Below are 20,762 nucleotides of genomic sequence, written 5' to 3'. Positions count from 1 at the left end.
CCTCTGTCACGGTTTTGATCCGTGGGACATCTGGAAGATTTGCATGGGCCCAGCAACTCTGTCTTTTACCAAGAGGAGCTAAAGCAAATCAAAAGGTCTCTATCAAAGCCCGTAAAGAAATCTTTAACTTAGAGGTGTTCAGCAGAAATTCCACTAATGTGAGACAGCCCCACAGAGCTGGTGATTATACATTAAGGCTGAGCCACGGGGCCTTTAGCTGTAGGTAATGTGACACATCTCTGGTGACTCTTTACGACTTATGATTAATATTAAATACAGGCGGTGAAAGTGCTGTTGCCTTCTAGACTTGTTTAAGGGGAGGGGCATTCTCTTTTTTTTTTTTTTTTTTTTTTTTTTTCCTGAAAGCATCTTCTGAGGCGATTGGGCAATGGACAGTGTATTTGGTGTGTAGGCATGAGAGTTGGTGATGATTTTAGGATGTCAGGCAAAACCCTTGCAGCAGAGGGAGTGAAGTCTGGAGGTGTAGGATGAGATGCTGCAGAGGGAAGAGCTGTTCAAGCTACAAATCCCAATGTTGCAAAGATGGCTGTAAACCTGCTGTGGAAAAAAAAAAAAGTTGTCTAGCTGAACACTGGAACGGCTCTGGAGAGCAATAGTGGAGGAGAAATACCCCAATCTCATTTTACAGAACAATCTTATTGCAGTTGTCTGGAGCATGTCCTACCAAAATTTCTGTCTGTTTGCAAACTTCTCCCAATTTTCGAATTCTTCACGTTCCCCTCAGTAAAATAAAGGAAATAATAATGTAGCTGAGTTGAGGGCTTGTCAGTCTCAGCTGTCATGTTCACGTTTAGATGAATCTGGTCTCTGCAAAGCAGCCTTTGGGAAGACCCTCTGTGTAGTGCCTTCGGAGCTGGGCTGTCGCTGAAGCTGAGCCCTTTCGCTAAATGGTGGTGGTCCAAGTGTGCCACCTCCCACACCACAGGAGAAGTCAAGGCCTGGCTGCTGACCTCCTTACCAGTTTTAAGGGAACTTTTCCAACTTAAAGGCATCCTGTGACATTAACAGTTTTGCCCTTTTGAAGTGTAACTGGTAGTAAATAAATTCATAAAGCAGCGCTCAAGATGTAATTAAAGGTCTTGCTTGCTCAGACCTCCTGTACCTGCACACCTGCACCTAGATCTTTTGTTGCTTTTATTGGTAACATCAAGCTTTGAATTGCATACTAACAGTTTAGAACAAAACACAGTAACAATGTCAAAATTGTATTATAGCACGTTATGCAAGATATCCTGGCAGTGCATCTCACTCCTGACCCGCAGCTTTGCTGCTGTTCTCTTCCAGGTCTTCTCAGCTTGGCTTGTTGTGATCATTGTAGGCAGTAGGGTTAACAGGGAGATGTCTCTAACAATTGGTAGCTTTTGCTCAATATGGTTAGAATGGGCTGAAAATAAGATGTTGCCCTGTAAGCTTGCAATTTTTATTGGGACTTGAAACTGCTTAGAGGTTAGGTGGTAAAGAGGGTTCGTAAGGTCCAGGAGTGCAATGACCAAAATGAGCAGAACTGTCTGTCTGAAAAGTTGCAGCCACACTCTTAATACAACTCTATCAGTTTGAAGTACCTACTGAATGTTTTTAATGATTCCTCTTGGTAATGGGTTAGTGTACTTCTGGTTGTGAGGGGAGAGGGAACATTTTCCATCTACTGCAATAAAGTATTGTCTAGTGGCACCGTGCCGCGAATGTAAAAACTGTCCCCCTTTTCTGTCAGACTTTTGTACCAGAACCTCGACCAGCTCCTAAAAATGATGTTGGATTGAAATACAGTGTGAAGCACCGCCCTTTTCCTGAAGAAGTGGACAAGATCCCATTTGTGAAAGCTGATTTGAGCATTCCTGACTTACACGAAATTGTGAATGAGGAAGTAAGTAACTCTTGTTGAGTAAGTAAGTAAGTCTATGACTTAATTTTGTTCTTGGGATTTTGTCTGTTCATGAATCGTACACTAATGTCTTACTGTGAATAGTTCTACTCTTTAGCTTGACTAATTTCATATTAATGGAATAATAACCTCTGCAAGCTAATGAAATCTGTGTGCCTCTCCGAGAAGATGACAATGCCTTGGATGTGTCTTGGGGAGGCACTGCTCAACATGATTTATGGAGCCTAATATCCCAGTATTGCTAGGAAGCCATGCTTCTTTTAGGGAGATGAAAGGGGATTTTTTTAAGACCTCCTGGGGGAGGAGGGGATTGCATGTCTCAAAAATATTTTGAAGTTTCACAGTGCCAAATGTGTTTCAGCTTCTGTTTGCTTAAAAGGGAGAAGCTGTAGCTGATACTGGATACATAAATTTGCAACAGCTCTCCCATGCAAACAGGGTGTTTAGACAGTCACTCTGTAAGCTTGCAGGGTCTTGTTGATAGTGCTTTAATAAACATCCTCCTACTGGAGGTGCAGCTGCTGCTGTATCTGACTTACAGCTTTCCTAAATGATGGAGCTGTTTTCTTGGCAGATCTTAGCAATCTTGGTGGAATCAGCATTTCACTCAATGTTTTTCAGCTCGAAGAGCGACACGAGAAGCTGAGGAATGGCATGGCCCAGCAGATTATTTTTGAGACTTCCATAGATCAGAAAAGTGAAGAGGAGTGGCAGAAGAAGAGCTTTCCTGATCCGATCACGGAGTGTAAGCCCCCACCACCAGCACAGGAGTTCCAGACCGCACGCCTGTTCCTCTCTCACTTCGGGTTTCTCTCACTAGAGGCATTGAAGGTGACCTGATACTTCTTAGAGTTGTGCAAATGCTCTCAGTACCCATGTGGTCTGGCTTGGCAAAAGAAGAAAACCGAGTTTTGTTAGTGGAAGATCTTCTGTGTAATTCCAACTACTGTTAAGTGGTAGTCTAATCAAAGTGATGGATTCCAGTCTTCCAGGAGCGAGCGCAGGGTTGTGAATCGCCATCCTCAAGCTGAACATACTCTGAATAGGTGGCTGTATCTTTATTTTCTGCAGTGGGTACATAAGCTATGACATTCACGAGTTCATACTTGAAATCGTTCCCTCAGCTTGAATTAGGCTTCGGGATGGTACTTTAAGAGTTTCTGAAATATGACTGCCTTAGAAGTTCTGCTCTGGAAATGATTGTGCTGAAGTGGTTTAATTGTATGTAAACACTTAGGAATAAATACAGGTTGTAGAGCTTTCTTTTTAAAGTTAAAGGGACAACAATTTACAGAGATTATTCATATTCTTAGTTTGAAATTCTGCCTCTTAACTGTGGATTCTCCCTCTTATTTGTTGCATTTCCTTTCAGAAAACAGTCAGCAAAAGTAGACAATGGAGCTTTTGCAAAAATTATGTCTAAAAGTGCTTAACATTTTACATATTATTGGTATACAAGTTAATAAATATGAAACTGCACGCATGACTATAGCTGTGATATTTTGAACATATCTGCTGCTTTTGTTGTGGTAGTGAGCATCCTTTTTGAGAAAATGTTATGTCCGTTTTGCTGGCAAAATGTATTTTTTATTTAGTGAGGAGGATAGAATGCAATGAATTGTCAAACTGTTATGCTTTTTGTTACTCATTTACAGTAATACGATTACATTGCATCAGAAACTTCTGTATGATTTTGCTCTTCGGAGAAAAGGGAAATTGTCTTCTTATATTTTAATGCATTATTGAAGCCATAAAGACCTTTTCAGTTAGGAAAGATGGATTTTTAAGCTGTTGAATTCTGTCTTGGATAGGAACCTGCTAACAGTCGTCTACCTCCTCACCTGATTGCACTTGACTCTGCTCTTCCTGGGTTTTTTGATGACCTTGGCTACTTGGATTTACTACCATGTCGTCCTTTTGATACTGTTTTCATTTTCTACATGAAGGCAGGCCAGAAAACAAGCCAGGAGGTAAGTGAGAGCGTAGGGTGCCGGCTAGCCTATATTGTCTTGCTTCTAGTAATCCTCAAGTGAGTAGAGCGTCACTGCTAATGGCTAGAGTGCAGTATCCAAACCAGGGCTTCTGGGCTTTGTGTTTATTTACAATGTGAGCTGTAACAAGTCACTGCATACCCTTTTCATCTGTAGGTTGAAGTACATTACCTACATTTTGGACTGTTGTAACATCTTTTATATATAGAATATGTATTAAAATACTATTAATATTTTTAATATCTGTTCTGTCCATATTGTCCTCATTTGTAGACTTCAAAGATTCATATCAGAAATGCATTTCAGATTTGTTGGTTCAGCTTGCAGGGAAGGTTGCAGTTTGTTCCAGCAATGTCCAGGTAGTTTGGTTTGATTCTAACATAAAACGTGTTAAAGGAATGAAAAACTTTCTGAAACTAAGAAAGTATTAATGCTTTGTAATTCTTTACATTATACTATTTACATTCAAATGTGATTGGGTTAATCAGGTTAATTTGTGCAAATCTAAATCGTGACTTCTTTAGACTGTGACCTAGCAACTCACTAAGATGGCTTATGGGCTCATTAGAAAAGGGTCTTTCTATAGAACTGCTTCCTCATATTTTTCCTAATTCTCATAGTAAAGACTAAAAGTATGGCTTCCATAATAAACTATTGTGCCATCTCCTTGTGTTACTGTGAATGTACAGTTGACAGTGCACCTTCTCCGTCTGTGGAATATGCTAATTCTTAAAACCGGGATCGTGCTGTTTATGGGTTTTCAAGTTGAAGTTCAGAGTAGCCAGTACACAGTTGTTCCATGTCCAAAGACAGCTACAAAACAAGATATACAAGGTTTGCCTTCCAGCTGAAGTGTGCTCTTGATGAGCTAGCAGAATGCTTTTTTCCCTATCTGATGCTTATACGCTCTTATGGATTTAGACAGATGAGATTACTTAGTCCTGCAGAACTTGCTGGCCCTTGAAAACCCAGTTAGTATGGGTTTTGCCATGTAGATTTAAGAAAACCTTATATTTGTGAGATTCTGGACATACCTAGACACAGTATAAAGATGCCACTCCTGCTTCAAGATCCCTGTACACCTTGCTGTGATTCTAAAGCCTTTCAGGCTGGCAGTCAAGTTAATAACATACTCATCTCTGTGGACCTGAGCTGAGTGAGATACTGATACTGCTCTCAGCTTTGCAAAGACCTCTTACTAACTCCTGTCCTGTTTTGTTTTCAATATTAACAATCAAGAGAGGAGGGGATCAAAGCCAAGCTGTGATGTGGTTCCTGCTTTGAGCAGGGCTGGCTGCCTGGGCCTGCTCAGCTGTCTCTGTGCGCCTGAGTTCATGCCACTTCAGCTCAGGACTTCATTCTGTTCTGAGAGGTGACCCACAGTCCTTTCACAGGAGTGGTGTCCGTTGTGGCTTATCTGATGCTGTGCAGCCCAGAATAGTAGCGTCTAGCCTGCTGGTTATTGCGTTAGGCCCAAGTATTCTTCTGTGCTGGTAGGCTTTTACAGTTGAAGGGTCTCATGGCATTTATTTATACAGGGTAATGAAACTGCCTGCATGCTTTTTACATCATTATACTTCACATCATTAAATGTCCTTGGAAAATACCTCCTTGTCCTTGCTTTACTATAAGTTCTTCTTTGAATGGGCTCAGATATAAAACCATATAGTTGTATAAAGCCTGAGCTTGCCTATTTTCTGAAATTGTCTTCTAACCTGCATTTACCTTGATTCATTCTGAAGCACAGCTATGACTTCAGTGTACTCAGTGATGAGAATAATAGTAGTATTTCAATGCAGTGTGTCTAGTCACTGCTGAATATTGTGCGAGGCATCAGGATGGGGTGCCAGGACCGTGTGGATATGAGGAGCCTCCTGTCTGGAAGCTTTCCTTCCAGTGCCTCTCCCTGCAGTTTCCGCTCTGCTGGAGCCTGTGTCCCAGTCTACTGCCCCCGCACAAACCAAAATCAAAGACGCTCCTGCCACAAAACAAATTCTCACATGGACCAGAAAGGATGAACATGTTGCACAGCGTTGTCTGTTCCACAAATCCCAATGTTTCTGGTAGACCAAATCACAAATCCTCCCTGTCTCCCTGCGTGCCGTTTGTTTCTAAGGTCTCAACTTTCACTTGGTCACAATGGGATAAAAATTGCCTTTAGATGTGGAGACATCCCAGATCTTTATAAGAAGTAGGATTGAGGTTTGAAGTTCTGCTGAAAATTGTTTTGCAAAATCTGTTTCACAATTTAATGTGTGGTGAGGCCTCCTTTCTAAATTGCTGTATGTTATGCACAGGTGAGCAGAGACAAAATACCTTTCTCCTAAAATTTCATCTCTGTTTAGTAGGGAAAATTGTTCAGAAAACTGTTGTGTTATGTTTGGTGCTAATGCAGATTCTGTGCTGAAAGTTCTGTGGTTTATCCTCAATGAGTGGATAAGTCTCAGAATTGCCATTTCTAGCAGTTTGATTAACTTATCTTACAGGCTTTGGCAATGATGGCAGAAAGACAAGTTGGCCAACTAGGCCGTTGCTGAGCAGGATGGGTGGATGCTGGGCAGAAGGGAGTGCTGTCCATGTAGAAAGTCTGGCATTCCAGACTTGCTGAATATTTGGGCAAAACCATATTGGTAACACAAAATTTTTAGTCAAAAAGCAGAGAGGAAGAGAGCTGCTTCCTGGAGTCTCCTGTACCTACCACAGTACTGCTGGCTGTTTCAGATCCTGAAGAACATGGAGTCTTCCAGAATTGTTCAGCCACACTTCCTGGAGTTCTTGCTGTCTCTTGGTTGGTCTGTTGACGTGGGGAAGCACCCTGGCTGGACTGGCCATGTCTCAACAAGCTGGTCAATCAATAGCTACAGTGATGAAGAGGGACCTGAGCAAGGTAAGACGCAGTAAATGGTACAATATTAAATGAAAATGTTTAGGCTCTTTTAGGAGACAGTTGTTCCTGAATGCCTACCTGAGTACTTGGTTGGGGTTTTTTTGTTGTTGGTTTTCTGTTTTTTGTTGTTTGTTTTTGTTGTTGGGGGTAGGGGTTGGATAAATACTGATGTTTACTAGAAAGGAATGTGTAAATGTTAGATTAAGCTTCAAGTCACAGTGAGCAAAACTAATGTTTGTATGTTGTTGGGAAGCCTCATCAAGAAATACCTCTTGTGCTGTATCTTTAGCAGATTTGATGAGTCTTTAATATGTTATCCAAAACCAGTATTCAGATGAAATTGGATACAGGTTGTGCTGCATATCAACAAATAGACTTGAAATACTGCACGATTTTTAGTGTTCTGTAAGTAGATTCAAATGAGATGTTGACTAACAAGTTAGCCTTGGGAGTCCTGGTGGACAATAAGCTGACCATGAGCCAGCAATGTGCCCTTGTTGCCAAGAAGGCCAATGGTATCCTGGGGTGTATTAAGAGGAGTGTGGCCAGCAGGTCAAGGGAGGTTCTCCTCCCCCTCTACTCTGCCCTGGGGAGACCCCACCTGGAGTACTGTGTCCAGTTCTGGGCTCCCCAGTTCAAGAAAGACGAGGAACTCCTAGAAAGAGTCCAGAGGAGAGCTACTAGGATGATAAAGGGACTGGAGCATCTCCCCTACGAGGAAAGGCTGAGAGAGTTGGGCTTGTTCAGCCTGAAGAAGAGAAGACTGAGAGGGGATCTCATCAACGCATACAAATATCTTAAGGGCGGAAGTCAAGAGGACGGAAGCAGTCTGTTTGCAGTGGTGTCCAGCGACAGGACTAGGGGCAATGGATGCAAACTGAAACACGAGAGGTTTCAGTTGAATATGAGGAAGAACTTCTTCACTCTGAGGGTGGCAGAGCACTGGAACAGGCTGCCCAGGGAGGTTGTGGAGTCTCCTTCTCTGGAGATATTCAAAGCCCGCCTGGATGAAGTCCTGTGTAGCATGCTCTAGGTGAGCCTGCTTTAGCAGGGGGGTTGGACTAGATGATCTCCTGAGGTCCCTTCCAACCCTTATGATTCTGTGATTCTGTATTCATGCTTGGTAGGAAGCAATGAAAACAAGCTGCTGTTTGTAGGTCCTGGTGGTTGGAGCCCACACACAGCTCTTCCGCCCTGCTTAATTTACTCTGCTTTTTTCCACTAGAGCAACTCTTCCTCTAGGCTTGTCATACACCCCTCTCTCCCCATTCTGTCAACCAAAATGATCCTCAGGGTAGTGATTTCCTATCCCAGGGTGGTGAACTGGAGGTCGGGTTAGTTTCTGCCTTGAACAACTTAACCAGAATCCCAGGTAATCTGATTCATGGTCACTATGCCAAGGGTCGGATGTTTTCTTGGTGATCTTCAGAGCCTCAGCCGTCTGCTGTGGGCCACACAAAGGCATTGAAAAGGCTGGTCCGGCTGCGCCTCAAGTTGCACCAGAGAAGGTTTAGGTTGGACACTGGGAAAAATTTCTTCCCCAAAAGGGTTGTCAGGCACCAGAAGGGGCTGCCCAGGGAAAGGGTCAAGTATACCCTGGGGGTATTCAAAAGACGGTCACATGAGGTGCTTAGGGACAGGGTTTAGTGGTGGGATGGCAGGGTTAGGGGAACGGTTGGACTTGGTGATCTTAAAGGTCTTTTCCAACCAAATGATTCTATGATTCTAGAATACCTTCCAATGAGATGTGACTAAAACACATTCATAGCCATATGCCTTGGTTTTGTTTCCCTGCACACCCCGAAAAGCAAAGAAATTCTTAAACAATTGGCTTTGGGTTGTGGTGCTGCTCCCTGAGAGCTGTGGACTGGTGATGCAGGAACGCTTCCCCGATGGTCAAGCATGGCTTGGAGGCTCCTGCGTGTGCTGCTGGCCGCCTCTCTGCCAGTGTTCTGAATTTCACTGCTCCACTGGTTTTGCTGTGGCAGCTATCCTAGGAACCCTTCTGTAACCTGAATGCGAGAAGTAATTCAGCTTAAAGTCCTTGCTAGTCTTTCTGGAGGCAGTATGGGGAAGGAGAGGTAGGGAGGGTGTGTTGTAATTTACTTACAGCACAGCTCCACCAAAGAACTGGTTTCTCTCTGTACTGTGAAGGCCTGGTGTACTGGCCAGCTGTGATGGGGGAGTAAATGGGGGCTGAGAACAAGGAGCTCTCCTGATTAAAGGGCCTTTTCCTAACTCTCTTAGATAGAAGAAAAGCCATAGAGGAGAGTCTGTAGAAACTGGCTTGAATTCTAGAATAGTATCAGAATGAAGTTATAAATGTTGAAATCATTTGGAAATTTAATGACTAACTGAATGATGTCTGTTAGAGGGAATGGTTAGAAGTAAGGGAATAGATGAATAGTTAGCTATTAGACAAATTCTTGTGGCATATGTTCTTGCCGGACTACTCAGTCCGGGGGAAATAAGGTATGCAGTACAATGGAAATATGTTCAAAGTAAATCATCTCCCAGCCCCAAATGCCTTGTCCTTCAAGAGAAGAAAATGTTTATCTGAGAATGATTGTTAGCTATGAGATTCGACTGTGAAATCTTCTCATTTTAAAATGAGAATTGTGCTATTTCTTCATCATTGATTGCACCTTGCCTTTGAAGGTTTTCTCCTGAGGCAGTGTATAAAGAGGCTGAACTTCCTTTTGACTAAACTTTCCTTTTATGTCCGTTTCAGATGATCTAATTATTTCAGAAGATGTTGGGGCAAGTATCTTCAATGGGCAGAAGAAGGTGCTGTACTATGCGGATGCCCTGACAGAAATAGCTTTTGTTGTCCCATCAGCAGTGGAGTCCCTAAGTAAGATCACTTTGTACATGCTGTTTACAAAAACCAAACCAACATTTTTTGTTAGAGGGCTTTCAGAAGCAGAACCTAAATAAGCTAACTAGCAGTGTTTATAGCAAGATCCTCATCAGAAAGCTACTGATGTTTAAATTGCAACATCCTAACCTTAGACTCCTTCCTAAGGACGTATCTGTTCTGTGCCCCTTTTCTCAGTTGACACCTCAATCTATGTGCAGGCTTGCACAGTTACCCTGTTGCTGTTGTTACCCTGTGTGCATTAGGTTGAACATACAGTTCACCATCAACTGGTGATGCTTTTTTTTTTTTTTCCTCTTATCTTGATGATGTGCTCCTGCAGCACATGGAGGAGCATATGAGCAACAGCTTTCACAACATCTTTTGCACACTAAAACTGGCATGCAAAAGTTCCCGGGAACAAAAGGGCTGTGAGGAAATGACAGCCATAGGAAGGAGGAGACTGTATTCCACAGGACGTAAATGGGACTTTTTGAAGTCTGTAGGGAGTGCTTTAATTGCAGCCTGTTTCTGGCATAACTGGCAGTTATCCACTGCTGAATCCTCTTTCTGCTTTTGAGTACTGTATTGACTTGACTGTAAATCTATGTATGTTTAGTTTCAAAAACCTTACAAACTTGTTTTAATTTGAAAACCTTACATATGATGACAGCTTAAGTTTTTTGGCAGAAGAAAAGACAAAACCCACCTTTCTTGCTCTGGCTTACAGCTGATTCACTGGAAAGCAATGTCTCTGACCAAGAGAGTGACTCCAACATGGATCTGTTGCCAGGAATATTGAAGCAGCAATCTCTGACACTTGAACTCTTCCCCAATCACACAGACAATCTGAATCCCTCCCAGCGGGTAAGGCAAAACTTGCATTGAAAAATGGCTGGCTTTTTGTTTTGTTTTGGTTTTTTTTTTCCATTGGCATTGCTACAGCATTTTTGATAGTATATGGCTTGGTTTCCTAGCATTTGGAGCTACTCGTTCCCAGCCATTAATCTTTAATACCTGCTTTGGTCCTGTCAGAAGTTGCACCTGTGGTGGGAGATTGCAAGATTACATTAATGAAATATAAAACTTAAACATAGAATCGTAGAATGTTGGGTTGGAAGGGACCCCTAGAGGTCATCTAGTCCAACCCCCCTGCAGTTAGCAGGGACACCATTAACTAGATCAGGTTGTTCAGAGCCCCGTCCAACCTGGTCTTGAATGTTTCCAGGGATGGGACCTCTACTACCTCTCTGGGCAACCTGTTCCAGTGTTTCACTACCCTCATTGTAAAGAATTTCTTCCAATCTAATATATCAGAATATATCCAGTCTAAACCTACCCTGCTTCAGTTTAAAACCATCAGGTTTTAACCCTTGTCCTGTCACAGCTGTCCCTACTAAAAAGATCTTCCCTGTCTTTAGTATGGGCTCCGCATATCGGAAGTACTGAAAGGCCGCCCATGCTAAGTAGTAACACTCTGCATACTGAAATCTTGGAATGCAGGCAGGAGTACTTACGCAGTATTTACAAAGTAATTCAGACTCGAATCCATGCTTGGAAATTCAGAATGGACAGACATGAGCACTTTTCATACCTACCCAGTTTCAAATAGCACGTCTTGGTTGTGTCTGAAGTATCAGAGGTGGAGTTGCTTTTGTATGGTAGCAAAGCAGAAAACCATGAACTGCTGTAAGTTAGAAAAGCATTTACAACTGTGTATCTCTTGTATAGAATTTGCTTCCAAATGTGTATTTATGTACTGATTTAAGATCTTTGAGAACATTAAGAAAAACTTGAACCAGTTTTTTAAGATTGAATGTATTAATTTATCTTGAATATAAATTTTGTGGAGACCCAGATCACTGTGTCTCGGTGGGTAGTTCTGCTGCAGCTGCCCCATCTCAATAGCTGGCAGAGGTTGTACCTGCCTGACATCTGAAAGACTAAGGAGCAGCCATGGAAATGCTTGTTGGATGCCTTGCTAGACTTGTGATGTTTGTGAATGCTACTCTTCCCTTGTGTTCAAAACAGCTCAGTCCTACTTCCAGATCCAAGAGGGTGCCTCAGGGCCGGACCATTCCACCAATGGGACCAGAAACCAAAGTGTATGTGGTCTGGGTGGAACGTTATGATGATATAGGTGCGTAGAAGTTTTTATTGTTTGCTAAAGTAACAACAGGGTGGGAACCAAAGGAACTCTGTTCCTTTCATCTATAAAATGCCAAATCCGTCTTAATGTCTGTAAGTGACACTTCTAAGATTCTAAACCAGTTCTTTGATATTTGAGTGGTGGTCCATGGGCTATACGTGAATCAGTGGCATGTAGGTCTGGAGATTACTAGCTCTGGCAGTACATGTGAAATGCTGTCATGCACCTTCTTCTTAAGCTTAACACACAAGGCAAGTGTGCACCCCTGGTTTTGGGTTCCCCTCAGCTGCTGTCTCCTCAGAGTGGATCTGTTGTTCTTCCCTTAAAAAAAACCTAAAGCCTCCTGAGACCTGCTGCTTCTGTGCTGAAGGGGTCATCATCCTTCTTAGTTTGATGGTACCTTTGAAAGTTTCTGTTGTGTTCTCTCTTGCAGGAGGGCTCGTTCATTCTGTGCTCAGGGTGCCCATTTCATGCTATGCAGTCCAGCTTCCTTTCTACACCTTTGTTCAGGCAGGGTCCTGCTCCTCACAAAACTTCATGTTTCTTAGTTTGGCGTTTCCTCTCTGACGCTGGGTATTGGCTGACCTGGGAGAGACCCAGCTTTGCCCATCCTGTTAGAACCATGGCATGGACAATGGTAGGTAGCTGGATACTAGGCTTGAGGAGTTCTGTGTCCCCAAGAGCTTCTTGTGTGCTGGTTCTAAGCCATGGCCTGACTTCAGCATTATGCGAGAGCCTCTCTGTACTGGCCTAGCCCAGCAGAGTCTGTAACACTAGCCAGTAACTGGTACTTTATTTTATTTTTAATCCTGGTTCCCAGTCTGGCAGCAAAGGTGGACCTTAATTAAGCCAGAGGAAAGCAACCGAGACAATGGGAGTGATGAACAGGAAGCTTCCTATAAAGTGTAGGGGTAAATTCTCAAGATCACCTTGTCCACAGCACACCCCTCAGAACTTTACTGGGATCAGGAGGTGGACATCAAGTTCTGCAGCATCATTTCCTTATCCAGGCATTGGCCTAAAGGGCGTTTACTCAGCTGCTTCTGTTCGTGAACTGGTGTTCCTGACTCCCTTCTTTCTTGGGTGGCAGCTAAAGCCAGCTTGCTGCAGAGGCAGCAACTATGCTATGCAGGCATGTTTCTGCTTGGCTGCTTCTTTCAGCAGCTGTAGGAATCTCCCAAAGCTCGGGGCCTGAAGCTGAAGAAATGAGTTTGTGAGCCTCAGTAAGTGTGGCAGTTGGATTGGGGGGCGTAGGGGTGAGAGAGGGAAGGGACTCCTGGAAATGGCTCCTAGCCTAGAGACTTTGCCTTATGCTCCATACGTTCTTGGCTTTTGCCTTATGCTTCTGGTACATCTTTGAATCTGGACAGTAGAAAAAGTGTTGCTTTGTAGTCTAGACTATCACCCCCGTGCCTTTGTGTACTCCTAGCATCTCAGTTCTGATGGCAAGAGGTGTTTTCGGGCCTTATATTCTTTCTGCTGGAAGAGGTGTCAGCACTGTCCTGCTGTCTGAACTGTACTTTTGTGAATGCATCTCAACATCTCTCTCAGTTTCTGCCCCTAAACAAGGTGATGGGAAGTGCCACATTCGCTTCCAGGGATCAGAGTTCTTACTTCTTCCTCCTGCACCTTTGTTATGCAGTCACTTGTTACCCAGTGCATGGCAGCGGAGTTGCAGGTTATGGTGAGCATCTGCAGAGCTTGGATTTGAAGAACAATACCATATTTGTTGGAGGAGGGCTCAAGGGAACTGTAGATGTGAGAGTGGTATCGTTTGAAATTCCCAACACTGTTCCTGAGACTGATTACTTGTGGATAGGTGCAGATGCTGGTGAATAACAATTTTAAAGCTCTTTTTGTGATTGAAGTACTTCACCTCCATCCTGCCCTCACTGTTCCTCCAGAGATTTTGACCTTTGGGATTGAGAGAATCTAGGGTCTGGGACATGTGTTACCTAATCTGAGTGCGGGATGGCTGAGGAGTGCCTATGCACTCCATGAGTGCTTAAGCTTGAAAACAAACACAGACTTTGCATTGCTGGTAGTGCAAGGACATCCATGGTATAAATGCTTGAGGACTGCATGGTTTTGTCTGATGATAGATAATCTTTCTTTGTACAGAAACAAAACAAAAACCCCAAACTGAGGTAGGTAAGCTTTATTCAGTGCATGCTCTTCTTACAGAAAACTTCCCCCTCCCTGATCTGGTGTCTGAGACTAGCACTGGTGTGGAAACCACAGCCAACAGTAGCAATTCCCTAAGGTAAGACTGCTTTTATTTTCATTATTTTTCTTTATTCTTGGGGACAACAGTTTAGGCTGCACTTCAGAAGAAGTTATGACTGAGATTATTTGTGTTCTTCAGCTTTCAGAGGCAGCCCTAAAAACTCTAGGCAGTCACATTAAAAAGGAGATGAGTTTTCTCAGTGGATTTTTTTGTTGTTGTTGAAAAAACAAAAGAGCTTCTTGTATCCCTGCAGTTTAAACATAAATTAAGGAACAAAAAGTGTGTAGTTTTTATCTTCAGTCTGTGATTGGCCTTCCTACCAATTTATTCCCTTGTTGAGGCAGTTGATGCTGCGTGCGTGTTGTGAGGCTCAAAGCCCTGTCTGCAGGACTCTCAAATTCTCTGGTGACAGAAGATCGTAGAAATGGTCCAGCTGATATAACTCTTCTGAAGTCCAGAGGATGCAGACAGGAGTCCCAACGGTTGAGCCACAAGATATTTTTTAACATTCTTTTAACACTTAGTGGTCATTTTTCATCTATAGATTAATTGAAACAGTGCTATAAAACTGATTTAACAGTTGTGGTTTTTCCCTTAAGATCTACCATTCCTGAGAAGGAAGTTCCTGTGATCTTCATCCATCCTTTAAACACCGGTTTATTCAGGATAAAACTACAAGGAGCAACTGGGAAATTCAGTATGGTTATCCCACTGGTGGATGGAATGATAGTCAGTAGGAGAGCTCTTGGTAAGCTAAAGGTTTTTAGGAACACTCATGGTTTGTTTTTTTTTTTTTGTTTTGTTTGTTTGTTTTAAATAATAATGATATATCTGCAAAATATGTGGTCTGGAATGTTGCATTGGAAAAAGTATTGGACATGGCAGAACAAAATAAAAGCATGCATTGTGCAGCAACTGGCAGCAGGAACAGCAGAGGGAGCAAGTGGTCAGCACTGGGCTGAGAGCAGAGCAGGGCTCCACTGCAGCTGTGGTGGGGTAAGCAAGGATTGGAGCTAGTAATGGTGGAAGGAAAAGGTAAACGCCTGTTACTGCATAAGAGAGATCAGAAATGTGACCCTCATGTTTAGCATGGAGAGCCAGAGTGCTGGTGCTGGTTGACTGCCAGAGGGTACTGCTGAAGTTTTGGGCCATGATGTGTTTGTTCCTTCTGTCTTAGAAGCTGGACAGTGATTAAAAGCCACAGCGATTGAGGATTTTCTACTGTGTTCGGTAACAGTACTTAACCTACTATGCAGACATGTGTTAAGAGGGGTCTGTGCGTGCTGTCTGCCTCTTCCTGCCTTCCTGGATGGATCTGTCTTGGTATCTGTGCTACTGTAGCTTCACTAACCAGAAATCTCACATTAGGATAGGTGTACATAACAATAAAACTAATGTCGTAGGGGTCTGTTGGGAGTGACACTGTGGGTTTTGCCTGCTTAATTCAGTGATGGTGAAATTGAAGCCAGACCGGGCCTTTGGATAACCCTTGTGAATTCTGTTGATGACAATGGCTTGTACTGGAAAAGTCAGGTGTCTTTTCCTAGAGTTGGGCTGTTTTTTCAGCTGCATCAGGACTATTAATATAACGAAATTTCTTGTCTCTTAAGTTCAGTGATGCGGTTTTTGTGCAGTCAGGAATCAAGTCCTCTGAATAAGGAAGACACTGTTTCTGCCTGTAGGACAGTGCTTGTGAAGCAGTTAATGCAAACTCTAATGCAGCCAGGGTTAATGCACTCTTACTTCACTATGAATTTCATTTCCCAATAAAATAGGACTAAGTCCACTGCTAGCTTTGACCAAACATCACAACTTTGGCTCCCAGCTGTCTCCTCCCTGCCACATGCAGCGGTGTGAGTTAAAGGAGTAACAGCAGCACAGCAGCAAGGGAAGAGAAAATGGTTTCCAGCCACAGCCAGTCAAGTCTGTCCTCATCCCCTGTCTAAGGCTCTGCAAGTCCTCCTGGAAAAAAGTACTGATGGGTACTTTTTTCATCCTAAGGGTGCCCCTGGTGTGACCTCAGGGCCCACCCAAGCTCTGCATGTTCTAATGCAGCACTGCTGGGAGCTGTAGGACTGCGATTCTTATGTTGGCTGCCCTGGATTCTTTCCCCTCTTCGTCCTGAGGCTGCTGTTGTGGGCAGTTGCTCGGCTCTGGCAAAGCAGAGAAATTTTCTTCCTCCAGCCACCTTAGGGTCCTGCTGACTTGGTCCCTTTTTTACTCATTTTTCATGCTAGAATGTCCTTACAGGCCTGGAGACCTTCGTTGTCCGCTACCAACTACTCACTGAGGAAAGTTCTTCACTTGGTGGTGCTGATCATCTCCCCTGGGTTTCTAGATAAGACAGAACCCAAAATTGTCTGCAGTTGTGAAGCCAGCGAAGGGGTGCAGACTTGAGTTTGTTTAAACCTGATCCAAATGTTGTTTCTTTTCCAGGTTTTTTAGTGAGGCAGACCGTAATAAATATTTGTCGGAGAAAGAGGCTGGAAAGTGATTCATACAACCCCCCACATGTCCGCCGAAAACAGAAAATAGCAGACATTGTCAATAAATACCGGAACAGGCAGCTGGAGCCAGAATTTTATACCTCGCTTTTCCAGGAGGTTGGGCTCAAGAACTGCAACCCCTAGGTCGTTATCCTTCCAGGACAATTAGATCAGAGCTTGGTGGCTACAGTAATGAAAACAGTTAAACAACAACAACAAATTTTCTCAGCCCTCTGGAATTCAGGAAATCATATTCTAGCACAAGTCAGCAGATACCATGTGGGAGGAATGAGAAATGAATCCAAAACACTGCGGTTGGGATATTGACTTAACTCACCTACCCTCGAAAGATGACTTTATTCCCGTCTTCCTGGATGTGAGCAACATAGTCGCTTCACCCAATCATCTATTCCTGGCTAATTAGGAACTGTAAGTTTCTCATTCTGTGAGAGGAAAACAATCAAACCAAATCCATCTCTGCAAATAAGGATGGAAACCAAAATCCAGACAAACCTGCCTTCAGACATCTCGCTTGCACCCATGTGTTGAAGGAGAAGGGAGCAGGATCTCACCTTTGAGGGAAGAGTCTGTTCCGGAGCATTGACTGTCCCTGCAAGAGCTTAAAAGACACTTCCAGCCCCCCTATCAGAGCTCAACAGAAGATCCTTCACAGCTTGTAACCAATTTGTGTACCAAAAGCAAGAGGAGGAAAATTGCTTGGAAACATTGGGTCATGAAGTTCATAGCCAAGACACTATACTTTACAGTTCCCTCCATGGCTGGGAGCGAGTCCATCTGCACACGAGATCTCTGTCAGGCTGACAGCAAACACCGCCTGAAGTTACCTGACTTTCCAACAGAAGCTGTTACTAGATAGGAGCTGTTGGTTATATAAAAACAAGGCTATGACTTTCAGGTCTGTTGCAAAATGCAACGTTTAATTTTAGTATCTCAATTTTTTTTCTTTTTAATTTTTTTTATGCAACTACTTAATTTATTTTGAAATGTCTGAATCGCCTACTCACCATTTCCATAAAAAGTGTGAACATCACTCGCTTTCCTTCCATTGGACTGAAATCTGAGATTCTGGGGCTGCCTCCTGCCTGATATTTATAGCATAAGCAGTTTTCACAGCTTCTACAATGCTTTCCAGAAGCTCCTGTTCAACAGACTAAAACAGCTTGAAAAGAAAATTCAGGAACTCTTCTTTTTCCCCTATTAACTTGCCATTCCATGAAAGCCCCTTTGGAGCTGTCACTTAAAATTGTTTTGAATCTCCTGTGCTTTCTCATGCTCGGCAGCTCCCCTTCACCTAGGTAAGAAGTTTTCATCATCAGACTGGATTTCACATGTTCAGAGCTTGAAGGATGCGCTGGGAAAAGATGTTTACAACTACAGATTTCATACAGGGAAAACAAAAGCTGCAGCGGGCGCTGGCAGCCCCGGGAGCGCTCTCAGGCTCCCGGCGCAATCTTAACTTGTGTTGCAGTAATGAATCATCGCTGGCGCTCCCGGGTAGATGCAGTTCGCGATCATTGGCAGCTGCATGTGTCCTTTCCCTTCCAGTAAGTAGGTGATGTAAGAGCAGGAGCAGGAATCTGGGGACAGCCCCACCTTATTCCAAAAGTGGTTTTATCAGCTTTTTAATGTGCGTTGCAGTAATACCTGTCAGTCATTTAATTCTGATATTTCAGAGTTACTTTTTGCAACGGTTCTGACTGGAGACAGTCTTAATTGTTTCATTGCAGCTTAACCTGCCAAGGATATACCCTGCTTCTGTCTTTTCATGTGGCTTTTCACAAAGAGTTAATGGAAATGCAGGCCCTAAAAATAGGCATGAAAGGACTCTCAGGATGTCAACCAGAGGGGGTTTAGGTGACATGTGCTTGTTGCTGGGGACAAGCCCTCCAGCCTCTTAACTCAGGAGCTCTGGATTTTGATCCAGATGAATCACAAGTGGAAAAAGGAAACTGCATAAAGAAAACTACTGTAGCGGTGAGCATGATGGCTGGCCCACGCCTGCGTGATGCCCAGGAGGGAAATGGCAGGGGGAGCTGCAAGGCAGCATTTGGGAGTATTGGCAAAGCTGTAAAGGGAAACTGGGACGCCTTCGTTCCTCTGCCAAACTCTTGCCAGTATCAATTTAATGCACAGACGCTAAATTTACCCACATTTTATATGTACCTATTGGATCTAATTAATGGCCAAGCACACTTTAGTCCACTGATTTAAAAGGCATGACCAGTGCATGTGTAGCAAATAAACATACTGAGCAACCAAATGTCTGCACATCCAGTAACATAACAGCAAAACCCACATACCATAGCTGAGTGTATGTTAATACGCAAAGTCATTGGTTTATATAGTAACGAGCTGCAAAAGATGCTTCTTTCAGGCATTCGGGTACAGTCAGTAAAGACGTGGGCATTTGGGGAAACCCTGGATATTTTCTGCAAAGCCCAGGCAGCCAAATGGACTGCCTGAAAATTTACTCTTTAAGAAGGCCTATGCTTGGATGAGGAATAGTCTTGGGTCTATGTCCTTCTTCATCTAAAACACAGGTATGGCACTCGCTTGAGCAGTAACTGCTGTGAAAGCATTGTACCTTCTCAGAAGCCTTGTGAGAAGGTAGCTTTTGCTGTGCACGCTGTTGCCACTCATCCCGGGGAGTGGCAGGGGAGCAGGCGTTTCAGACATGCCCCATTTGAGCTGTGAAACCACCTGGGTAACATGTCACATGCTAGCAGCATGCTCTGGCTGTGAGCGCTGAGTTTTGCTATCCAGAAAGGTGAACCTTCCAGAAAGTCCCAGTTTAGTATAAAAACGTTGCAGTTACAGAAGTGTGTTGCCATCCCACTTGGTTGGGATGCTGGTTGCAGCAGTGAGTGCCCCTGGCAGGCCTGTGCCAGTGGAAGGTGTCCGCAAGGAGCGTCCCTCCTTCCCCCACACACAGAGAGGGCTCCAGCTTCATAATCAAACGTAAAACACCCATTTGGGAATGAAATCTTTGTCCTGCCAAAGTCAGTGGCCCCACTCCGATGGCTGCAGCTGGCCCAGAGTACAGCCTTGAGCTTTTTTCCCCAAGAGGGTTAAAACAAATGAGATTTATTTCAGTTGTGATTGCAAGAACATGTTAGTCAGGAATCTGGAATATTTATTTTTCATCATCAAACCATGGTATGGGGTTTTCAACTTGGCAACTTGTGTGGCTGGGGTTTGCGTTCTTGCTCATCAGAGGGGATGGGTATCAGCCGCTTGCTTTGTGCGAGGCGTGATGTGGGTGTGGGCTCCGCAGGTAATGCAGTGCTGCAAAAGCCAAGGTGCAAATGTCATGGAGTAACTAAACTGAGACTTTGTCCTTCAGTAAGACCTTTCCGTTTGGGTTGATAATTCTACTTTAAATGATGTCATCCTGTTAACAGTGCAGAAAGAGGGGGAATCACGCTCTCCTTGTTAAATACAGTGTTGAAGTTACAGAAATTTTAATACCTTAATAAAGCTTCTCTTTTTAAAAGAAAAGCATTTTTCTTAAAGGTACTTTTAAATAAAGGCATTGCGACCTTGCAGCAAATGGGAGCTGGGAGGAATGGTGCCTGTGGAAACTGAGGTGCCTCTGGGTAGCAACGCGTACCTGAGGCCATAAGGGAAGAGCAGCCCCTCGCTGCTCTGCTGGCTGTATGTGCCAGGTTCTCCATAAGCGACCGCATTTCTTTCCTGCAAGGTTGTGCATGCCCAGAAAGGCGAGAGGACGAAATTTCAATCTGACGGACAAACGTTATGTGATGTAAGGATTGCATAGTTGAGCGATGTCTTTGAAGGCAAACACAGACCTTTTCCACATGGATCTTGGCAGGAGCCATTAGAAATGAGAATGCCGGGTACCAACATGTGCTTCAAACCACACGCACCTTGTACGAATACCGTATGTTGCCAAGACATGATCTTTTTGTTCTTATTGTATTTTCCTGTAAATATTCCTGGCGCTAAGTTGTAAAGTAAAGGCAAAATGTAAATATGAAGATGTGAACTATGTTCCCTTGTCTCTAGTACTTTATCTCTTATTTGTTTAGGGAAGGCACATGAAGGCTTGTTTGTATTTATGCCAATTCTTTGTCCAGGAGAAACACTTCAAATACTGAATGTAACACAATTAGTCCAATAAATTTTAAAGATTCTTATCTAGCAACTTTGCAGCTGTCAATTTTTAATATTTTTCCAATGCCTTTGGTTGCAGTTACCAGCCTGTAGAGATGTTTCCCAGG

The 20,762-nt window shown here is 43.5% G+C and overlaps 1 protein-coding gene across 1 annotated transcript in view; it reads left to right on the top strand.

Annotated features, from left to right (window-relative positions):
* The window catches only part of RALGAPB (Ral GTPase activating protein non-catalytic subunit beta), a 64,903-nt gene extending 44,184 nt beyond the window's left edge, over positions 1 to 20,719 (top strand). Inside the window, exons 20-30 of the mRNA XM_035893423.1 lie at positions 1 to 95; positions 1,733 to 1,885; positions 2,525 to 2,734; positions 3,715 to 3,873; positions 6,616 to 6,781; positions 9,513 to 9,635; positions 10,369 to 10,505; positions 11,670 to 11,778; positions 13,972 to 14,050; positions 14,614 to 14,762; positions 16,451 to 20,719. The exon at positions 1 to 95 is cut by the window's left edge and continues 27 nt beyond it. Coding sequence (XP_035749316.1) covers positions 1 to 95; positions 1,733 to 1,885; positions 2,525 to 2,734; positions 3,715 to 3,873; positions 6,616 to 6,781; positions 9,513 to 9,635; positions 10,369 to 10,505; positions 11,670 to 11,778; positions 13,972 to 14,050; positions 14,614 to 14,762; positions 16,451 to 16,644 — 1,574 coding nt within the window. The 3' untranslated portion in view covers positions 16,645 to 20,719. The remainder of the gene's footprint in view (positions 96 to 1,732; positions 1,886 to 2,524; positions 2,735 to 3,714; positions 3,874 to 6,615; positions 6,782 to 9,512; positions 9,636 to 10,368; positions 10,506 to 11,669; positions 11,779 to 13,971; positions 14,051 to 14,613; positions 14,763 to 16,450) is intronic.
* Positions 20,720 to 20,762: the final 43 nt, after the last annotated feature.

Source organism: Egretta garzetta, unplaced genomic scaffold (assembly GCF_000687185.1).
Source record: "Egretta garzetta isolate BGI_Z169 unplaced genomic scaffold, ASM68718v1 scaffold440, whole genome shotgun sequence".
In the NCBI taxonomy this organism is placed as follows: domain Eukaryota; kingdom Metazoa; phylum Chordata; class Aves; order Pelecaniformes; family Ardeidae; genus Egretta; species Egretta garzetta.
The sequence above is the reverse complement of the archived record's forward strand: the minus strand, read 5'-3'. Positions and strand labels throughout refer to the sequence as shown.